This window comes from Eschscholzia californica, unplaced genomic scaffold (assembly GCF_041429995.1).
Source record: "Eschscholzia californica isolate CP2 unplaced genomic scaffold, dmEscCali1.0.p SCAF_1, whole genome shotgun sequence".
NCBI lineage: Eukaryota > Viridiplantae > Streptophyta > Magnoliopsida > Ranunculales > Papaveraceae > Eschscholzia > Eschscholzia californica.
The window spans coordinates 28,792,550-28,802,929 of NW_028238198.1; the positions used below are offsets into that span (position 1 = coordinate 28,792,550).

The 10,380-nt window shown below is 35.9% G+C and overlaps 1 protein-coding gene across 1 annotated transcript; it reads left to right on the top strand.

Annotated features, from left to right (window-relative positions):
• Positions 1-293: 293 nt before the first annotated feature.
• LOC147565808 (F-box protein SKIP23-like) lies at positions 294-1,899 on the top strand. The gene has a single exon (XM_086652301.1). It carries the CDS (start codon positions 587-589, stop codon positions 1,700-1,702), a length of 1,116 nt encoding a protein of 371 aa, XP_086508427.1. The 5' UTR covers positions 294-586; the 3' UTR covers positions 1,703-1,899.
• Positions 1,900-10,380: the final 8,481 nt, after the last annotated feature.

The following is a 10,380-nucleotide window of genomic DNA, read 5'->3' on the forward strand; positions in this document are numbered from 1 at the left end:
TCGTCCCGACCGGACCGATTCCCACCCCTAAAGTTCCACCATGAGATTTGGATTTCACATGTAAAATGGCGTAAAGTATATTAATGAGTTTTTGGTTGTTGATTCCGTAGTTAGAAGTCATTTCCCCACTATTTTAGATTACAATTTTCTCGAGAAAATCGATTTACAGTGTCCCATTTCCCCAACCAAACAAACCCTAATAGACTGACTTCATATATCTCACTTCTATTTTTCCAAGTACAAATTTGTTATCTCATCAGAAAAAAAAGTACAAATTTGTTTAGATCAATGGTAAAGATTAAACAAGATAGTAAGATGAATTTAAATGAACGGCTACCAATTGTCACAAAAAGTTATGTCCTATTGATACCTGACCATTGGCACATAAATGAATTTGTGTTGGACTTTTCATGACCAATTCTTTACTTTTCTCAACTAATTTCCTTGGTGAATCTCCAGACTTCATTCAGGTGAGGAGGATCAAATTCCAGGAATCAGGTTCTTTACTTCATCTTACCTTACTTTTCTTCACTACCCATTACTCCTTTCAGTTTGAATTTCTTGAAAAAGATTTCAAATCGAAATCATGGAAGGAGTAGATTGGTCTGAACTTCCACCTGAACTAATAGATATGGTAGCTAGAAAAATAACAATATATGCTGATTACATTAGATTTGGTGCTGTTTGTGTGAAATGGAGTTCATCTTTATCACCTACCCCTCATCATCTTCCTCCCCAATTTCCATGGCTACTGCTTTCTTCATCAGAGATACCATCAAACCAAATTGATTTCTTCAATCTTTTAGAAAACAAAGTTCATCATTTGGATCTGCAGGAGATTAGCAGTAATGGGTTGAGAAGCTATTGTTGTGGGTCTTCATTAGGTTGGCTTATTTTACATGAAAAAAGCTCAAACACCATAGTCAATCCCCTTACTAGGGTTCAAATTCAACTTCCACCTTTTGTAGTGGATTCCTTTACTACAAATGTATTGCAATCATTAATGAAGAAAGTTGTTTTATCTTCAAATCCCATGTCACAAGATTTTGTAGCTGTAACGATCTTTAGTTTAACTGGGGAGTTGGGTTTTTATAAGAAAGGAGATGAATCATGGACATTTATCGAAGATGCTCGATCTTATACCGAAGATGTTATATATTATAATAACTCATTCTATGCTGTAAACATACATGGATCTTTAGCAATTTGTGATGTTATTAATGGTGTTCCTTCATTAGTTTCTACAATCGAACCACCACCACCGGAATCAGTATACATCAGTGATGACTTCAAGCTTTATCTAGTAAACTCATTTGGGGAATTATTGCTGGTTTTTCGGTATTTCAGTGGCTTTGACGATCCTGAATTTCAACCTGGGCCATATGAAACAACAGGATTCGATGTTTACAGATTCGATCCGAGCGAACAAAAATGGGAAACAGTTTCAAGCTTAGACGATCGAATGTTGTTTGTGGGTGGTGGTTATTCATCGTCGTGTCTATTAGCTACAGATTTTTCTGGTTGTGAAAGTAACTGCATCTATTTTACTGATGAGAACACTGGAACTAGTGATAATGGAAACCAAGATCGTGACATGGGTGTATTCGATTTAGCAAATGGTAGTATTAAACCGATACCATTTCTTACCAGTAAGTCTTTGTCAGGTCCTGCTCCTATTTGGTTTACCCCTAATCCATGTTAAGTGATTGGAATCGTGTAAGGATGTTTGACAGTAGTAATTGAAGTTGGCCTTGTGTTTTCTTTAGTTGTGATTTCTTCTTTAGTTATGTTATTAGCTATGTTGTGTGATAATGTGGTGAAATCGGAGGAATGCTAGGTTTAGATGATGTGGTGTAGTTGCTACTTTTGAGTAAATAAATAAAGTTGAGTTACTATTAATCCTGTGAAGTTTCTTGTTCTTGAAATGGTTGATGTTAGACTTCTAATTTGATCTTTTCCCCCTGAAGTTTTGTTTATGCAATGATGACCATATCTCCTTAATCCTCAATTTAGTTCCTTGTATGAACATCAAATGTTCCAATTTCTGTGTTGTATTAAGCAGGATTTACCACAATAAACTAGGGGCGGGGAAAAGATCCGGAAGACCGCTATCCGACCCGTTCGATCGAGATAAAAAGTGTCCATGGACACCAGATGGTCATAACGGTCAATGTCCGACCGGCCCGAAAAAATTGGCGGGCGGTCACAGTCAAAATTCTATGTCGAAAGACCGACCGTTAACTGACCGACAAATATAGACCGTCCAAATAACCGACCGGTACGAGTGACCGAATAGGTTGACCGACTAAACTGTCCTCATTTTAAGAAGTTCACCGTTGAATTTTACAGACATATGAATATATGATGGTCGTTGCCTATAGTCATATAGTCCTCTAGAAGACCAAACATTAGTACATGACTTAATTATATCTTGTCAAATGGTGATCAACTATGTTTTTTTCTTTTTTATATTTACTTTTGATTTCTTGGTTAAACATCTTTATTTGTAAGTAATTTTGTTTTTGGTAATAAAAATAAAGTTCTGAATTTAAGTAAATTTTATTGGAAAGCCCGGACCGAGACCGTTCGGTGTCCGACTGGCCCGGTAAAATAAACGGTCTTGGACGATCAATGGACAAAGAATTCTTGATAGTGACCGTCCGAGTCCGCCCGAGTAAATAGGTGGTCACCAACAGTTTATGATCGAGTCGACCGATTCGATGAAGTTAGAGTCCGATACCGACCGGTCCCGGATCGATTCTCACCCCTACAATAAACATAAGGATTTTTGAGTTTAAGGTCCAAAAATAGGTTGGTAATTAGTCATATATCAACTCCTAAATTAATAAATAATATAAAACCAAAACAAATAGAAAATGGAAAATAAGTCCAAAAATTTACTATTTAGTGGGCCCCATGCATCAAGCTATTTATTTCCTCTAATTTTTATCCTTTCATAAATATAAATTTAACCATTGGTAAATCAAAAGGGCCAATCAAAAGTTCTAATGGTTGAGTTAATATTTTTTTTCTGTTGAAATAAATGGTTGAGTTAATATATTTATTCTTTCCATATATTTTAAGAGAAATATTTATGGTGGATATTTATTGTCAATATTTATTTTCAAAACTTATATTTGTCTAAAGTATCGTACCATAACAATCGTGATTTACCTAAAACGGGTTTCTCTCTCTCTCTCTAACTCTATGTTCTTCGAACTTGAAGAAATTGTGAATTTGTGATTGGCTTTTTATCTCTACCTCGATATTTCCACCTCTAAAACATATTTTTTTTCTTGGAAATCATTAAGAAAATTTTATATATGTCGATTAAACTTAGAATCTTGTTAAAAAAATATTTTATTATAACAACAAACTTAAAATGTAACACTTTTTCGTACATCGTGAATTTTGAAATATCTATTACAATAAATAACAGGAAATTGGGCAGAAGGCCCGATTTCATGTTTTTTTTTGTCAAAAGGACAAGTTATCTTTTTGTCCTTTTAGGCCCCATATATAGTTTGAAAATAGTCTTGAAGGACAATTCTAAAAGCACTCCCATTTCTAATGCCGAAATTGCCCTTAGATTCTTAGCTTACGAAGCTTTGCAAACTGGTTTGCACTGCTTTGCAATCTGTTTTACAGAGCTTTGCAAACTGGTTTGCACTGCTTTGCAATCTGGTTTACAGAGCTTTGCAAACTGGTTTGCACTACTTTGCAATCTGGTTTGCAGAGCTTTACAATCTGGTTTGCAGAGCTTTGCAATCTGGTTTGCCTTGCAATGACTTTGCAATCTGGTTTGCAGAGCTTTGCAAACTGGTTTGCAGAGCTTTGCAAACTGGTTTGCACTACTTTGCAATCTGGTTTGCAGAGCTTTGCAATCTGGTTTGCCTTGCAATGACTTTGCACACACTTTGCAATCTAGTTTGCAGAGCTTTGCAAACTAGTTTGCACTACTTTGCAATTTGATTTGTCTTGCAAAGTTTTGCAATATGGTTTGTAGAGCTTTGCAAACTGGTTTGCAATCTCGTTTGCAAACTGGTCTGCAATCTCGTTTGCAAACTGGTTTGCACTCTCGTTTGCAAGCTGGTTTGCAATAAGGTTAGTTTCGTCTTTTCCCTATATTAGATTATTTACAAAAATGTCATAGGGAGCTGAAGCCTATAAAAAGTTGATAAATCTTTTTTAACCAAAACTCAAATTTTTTAGGGAGTTTTGGCCAAATTTCCCATACAATAATCTTGTTCTCAAAAAAATAAATATAAACTGAATTTATTTTTGCTACATTTTCAGTATTTTACTACATTTTCTTGATTCTATTAGCATCTGTTATGAATATGTTAGAAGTAGGTTGATAATCATTTTATTATTTCGCTAGCATCTTATTGATTCTAACAATATTCTTATATATAACAGAATTCTCAAATTTTTTCTAGCATTTTATTTATTTTAAAAATTCAATAATATACTTACAAAAATAAATTCTTCTGAAATTAGGCATACCACAACTTCTTATGATCCAATGGCTTAAAACCATTAGCATACGTGGCTACACCTAAGGGGTTCTGCTGCACGTCCTTCACTGTCCCGAGAAGCACCATAACATCCTCTTGACAACCAACAGTACTTGATTGGTGCCTATATTTTGGTAAGATCTCTTTGTTTCCTGGATATTTTCTTATGGTCGCGACTTTAGGGAATAAAGAATAATCTCTAGGGAATAAAAATTTCGTCAATAAATATTGATTTAGGAACATATTTTCTTTTTAATCCAAAAAATAATTTGATCAAATATTGCTCCCTGGTCTTCATCTTATCTCTCCCCATAATGTCTCCCTCTCCTCTTTGATTCGTTTCTTCAAGGGTTTCTATCGGGGGGGGGGGGGGGGGGGGGGTCTTATAACCAGTTTTAGATCCAATCTTCTCATTATCTTTAGGAACACCAACTTTCTTTGTGATTCGTTAACTCTGTCGATTCAAAATTTAGAAAAATCCGTAATTAGGGTTTCTTGATCCGAATATCTTCTCTCAGCAATTTTTTCCAAAATCGATCTAAAAGCAGGTTATCACCAAATAAGGATTCGAGAAGGAGATGAATGGAAGACAGCTTTCAAAACAAAAGAAGGACTTTATGAATGGTTAGTAATGCCTTTTGGCCTCTCTAACGCTCCTAGTACTTTTATGCGTTTCATGAATCAAATTCTTAAACCTTTTTTGAACAAATTTGTAGTCGTTTACTTCGATGATATCCTCATCTTTAGTAAATCAAGAAACGATCACTTAGTTCATATTCGAGCAGTTTTTGAGGTTATGAGACAAAACTCACTTTTCATGAATATTCTCAAAAGTTTTTTCTTCTTGGATGAAGTTTATTTTTTGGGATTCATTATCAGTAAAAGCGGTATGAAAGTTGATCCCGCCAAAGTCCGAGCTATTTCTGAGTGGCCTATTCCATCCTCACCTTCCGAAGTACGTAGCTTCAACGGTTTGGCCTCTTTTTACAGACGTTTTATTCGGGATTTCAGTACAGTTATGGCACCACTTACTGATTGCTTAAAGAAGGGTAAGTTTTTATGGGGACCCCAACAGGATGAGAGTTTCTCTACAATTAAACAATGATTATGTTCAGCTCCAGTTTTGGCATTCCCAGATTTCTCCAAACTTTTTGAAGTGGAATGTGACGCGTCAGGCTTAGGTATTGGAGCAGTACTATCTCAACATAAAAGACCTATTGAATTTATGAGTGAAAAATTAGGGGACGCAAGACGAAAGTGGACGGTCTATGAATCCGAATTTTATGCTCTCTACCGAGCACTACGTCATTGGCAACGTTTTCTCCTCGGGGTAGAGTTTGTCCTATATACGGACCATAAAGCGTTACAAACACTTAACGATCAAAGAACCGCAGATCCTATGCATATGAGATGGATTTCGTTTATTCAACGTTTTAACTTCGTTATCAAGCACAAATCCGGGTCTTCTAACACCGTGGCCGACGCCCTTAGTCGGAGAGCTAGTCTGTTAACCACAATGACCGTTCACGTTCCGGGTTTTGAGATATTACCCGACCAATATAAAGATGACCCCGATTTTGGTACAATTTGGGATTCATGCAGTCAAAATCGTTCTTCAGGTGAGTTCTTTATATCTTCCGTATCTTCCGGTTATTTATTTCGTGGTAATCAGTTATGTATTCCTATCTCTTCTCTTCGGGAACATATTATTCGAGAATTACACAACGAGGGCCACGTAGGACGTGACAAAACATTCATGTTAGTTTCTGAAAGATTTTATTGGCCTAAGCTCAAAAGAGATGTCTCCCGAATTGTAGAGCGTTGCTATGTTTGTCAATCAAGTAAAGGCAAAACACAAAATTCAGGCCTATACTTACCATTGCCAACTCCGGGAACTATTTGGGAGGATTTATCGATGGATTTTGTTCTTGGTCTTCCCCGTTCTCAGAAAGGACGAGATTCAATTATGGTAGTCGTTGACCGTTTTAGCAAGATGGCTCACTTTATTCCATGCAGGAAAACTGACAATGCTTCTAATATTGCTAATTTATTCTTTTGGGAGATTGTTCGTCTTCACGGGTTACCTAAAAGTATCGTCTCTGATCGAGATGTGAAATTTCAAAGCCACTTTTGGCGCTTTTTGTGGAAGAGACTCAATACTAAGCTTAATTTCAGTAGTACTTGTCACCCTCAAAGTGACGGACAAACGGAAGTTGTCAACCGTTCTCTTGGTAACCTACTTCGTTGTATTATCAAAGATAAGGGTGTCAATTGGGAAACCGCTATTCCTCATGCAGAGTTCGTTTATAATAGCACCGTCAACCGTACTACGAGGAAGACACCATTCGAGATAGTATACACCTCTCGACCGAACCATGTGGTCGACCTCGTCCCTCTTCCTTCTATTGCCGAGTTTGACCCACTGGCCGACACTTTCGCCTCTCATATCCTTTCTTTACATGATGAGGTTCGGCATAATATTTCTATGGCCAATTCGTCCTACAAAGCGTCCGCCGACCGTCATCGTGTTCATAAAGATTTCAAAGAAGGTGATTTGGTCATGATTTATATTTCGAAGCAACGTACTCCCGTGGGAACTTTCAAGAAGTTAGGCCAAAATAAATTTGGTCCATTCAAGATTCTCCACAAAATCAATGATAATGCGTTCGTGATTGATCTTCCATCGGATTTCAATATTTCCAACACTTTTAATGTTTCCGATATTTATCCATTTTTTCCGGACGAACCAATTTATGAAGACACCAACTTGGGGGCAAGTTGTTCCACGGAGGGGGAGTATGATGGCGGCCATCCACCTATGGGCCTCACGGCTAGCCCAACTATAGGCCCAACGGCCTAGAAGTTATATTATTATAAGTTTCCTATTTTATTATTTAGGGTTTCTATGTTTAGGAATATTAGCAATCAAGGAAAGTAATATTAGTAGCTATCTTATTTCCCACTTTGAGTCTAATTAGGAAAGCATAATCTCTATATAAGAGAAGTTCAGTTTATCTTGTAAGACATTGAATTGAATTATAAACAAACCCCTTGATTGCATCTTCTTTCTTTACAGTTATTTTAGTTTATCATTAGTTATTTCTTGTCTCTTTCTTGTCTCTTCTTTAGTTTTAGTAATGGATTCCAATGTTATTTCGCTTCCGCAACAATCTACATCAAAGAGAGATACTTGGACAGAGGATTCGGCTGAATATGTAAGTAAGAGAGAAGCTCTCGGTTTTGATTGAAACAAACTTGGAAAGAGGACAACCAAGAGATTTCGACAGATATAATAAAATCAGAGAGAAATTTTGACAGAGAGATAGTTGGCTGGAACAAGAATTTTACAGAATAAAGAAAGAGATGATTTTCAGAGAGAAGCTGGCCGGATTTCTTTTCCTCATTCAAAATATTCTTAGAGAGAGATAAAGGAGCTGCTACAACTTCTTGCTTCTGCTACTGCTATAAATATCAGAGAACAGAGAATTGAAAGGTATCTCATCTTTGGGGAGATGATCCTCTCTTGAGCTTCATGATGTAATAGATAGACAGAGAGAGACAGAGTATTGTAGAGAAGAGAATATTATTTCTTATTCATTTATCTTTTCCTTCTTCACCATCTTCTGTACTTTTCTTTTTGTGTGAGAGAGAACAGTATAGAGAGAGAGAGCTTTATAGAGAAACAAGAAGTGAGTGAATAGTCAGAAAGAGAGGTTCAACAGTTGTTTTCTTTTCTTTGTAATTTTATATTGTATGGGAAGATAGAGAGAGAGGAATTGAAAACAGAGAAGTGTTGAGTAATCTTCATCTTTAATTTCTGGTCTTAGTTGTTTTTGATTGAAGTAAAAAAGAGAGAGAGAGAAAGAGAGAGATTTTGGTGGAGAAGAAGACCACGTTTGGAATTAGATTCCTGCTGGAAAATCATTTTCCCACTGCTGGAAAAGTATTTTCCTTAAGGACGCGTTTGGCTCCTAGATGGAAAATCAGTGAGAAAAACTTAACCCATCTTCCCTTTTCTCTCTTATTTGTCATATTTGTTTAAATCTCAATCATGATTAGCTAACATTCTATCTAGGGTTGATGATGAAACCAAATCTTGATCTTTTAGGCATATTCTTAATAGACTAATTCTTTTGATTAAACGATAAAGATTAATTTGTTTTGATTTGTTAAATCGGTTATCTTTTCACTATCTATGCTTTTAGATTTGATGGATCGTGCTTATGTTAAATCATTTGACGGTTCATACTTATTAATTGATAGATAGTAGTCTAGAAATATATTTTTCAAAAGAAGACAATTACCATTTTATGATCTAAAAATCGATTTTATCGAAAACATCTTCCGAAATTCGGATAGTTTATTATCCAGAATTTTGAGTTATAGAAAAAAGAACTAGTTATTTAATTATGTGTATTAAAGGTGATTTTATGAGGTGAATTCTAAAATCCTAGGTCATCTTCCCCCATTTGAGTTCATCCTTGTATCATTTGAATTTATTTCTCTTTTTGTTCAGATGCTTTATCATTTGTATTTATTTCTCTTTCTTAGATGATCCTAAGGTTCAAGATCTAACCCCTAAAACAACTAGATTCGATGTCTACAGACTCGATTCAAACGAGAAAAATGGGAGCCAGTTTCAAGCTTAGACGATCGAATTTTGTTTGTGGGTCGTGGTTACTCATCGTCGTCTCTATTAGCTACTGATTTTTCTGGCTGTGAAGGTAACTGCATCTATTTTATTGATGACCTAACTGAGAATGGAAACGAAAATCACTATATGGGAGTATTTGATTTAGCAAACGGTAGTATCAAATGGATACCATTTTTTAGGAGCATGTCTTGGTTAGGTCCTGTTCCTATTTGGTTTACCCCTATTCCATGTTAGGTTGCAATCCTTGAAGAATATTTGACAGAAGTATTTGAAGTTGGGTTGTGTTCTCTTTAGTTATGCTATCGATGAAATGGGTTTAGTTCTTACAGTTTTTAGTCTTGTTAACCCTCGCTACTTCTCAAGACACTTAAGTACATTGCTTTATCAATTCTTATTCAGAGTGGGTCATTAGTTTTCAGTAAGAAAGGAGATGAAGTATGGACTAATATAGTTGTCTTTGAGCATCAATTTTGTCTAGATATTGCATACTGCATCTACTTGTTAACTGTTCTTTTCTTGTTATGATGGAGATAGTCTTGGTTTAATGACGATCGAATGTAAATTTACCCTTGAATTGGTTAAACTTAAACCCTGTTTTGAAATGTTCTAGGTTAAGAATCAAATAAAATGAATTTGAAGTACTTTAACATGTAAACATGGGCTATGTTCATGCAAGGCCCATTCGCCAATTTTCATGAACAAGGCCCATTAGTATGTCCCATACAATAAGACCATGTATAAACTTATTGGGCTAAAGGTTTGTTGGGCTCATAAAACTCATTCATGTTTTGAATCTATGGACACTAACTATGTGTTGACAACAAGGCCCATCTATAACCATGAGGTGTATAGACTAATGAGGTGTGTTGTCTTGTCTTGTGTCTTGACACTTAATGGTCTAGTTGTTTGACACATAAGGGACACTTGTCTTGTGTCTTGACACCTAATGGTCTTGTGGCTTGACACATAAGGGACACTTGTCTTGTATCATGACACCTAATGACACCTAATAGACTTGTTGCTTGACACATAAGGGGACACATGACACCCATGTAGTAACTTGTACAAACTCTATGATGGATTAGAGAATTGTATAAATAGAGATGGAGAATGAGATGGAAAGCTATGCTCTTGCTCATTAACTCAAGCTAGTATCTCCATCACTAGTGCTTGAAGAATAGAAGAGAAAAGAGTATACAAGTTCATCTT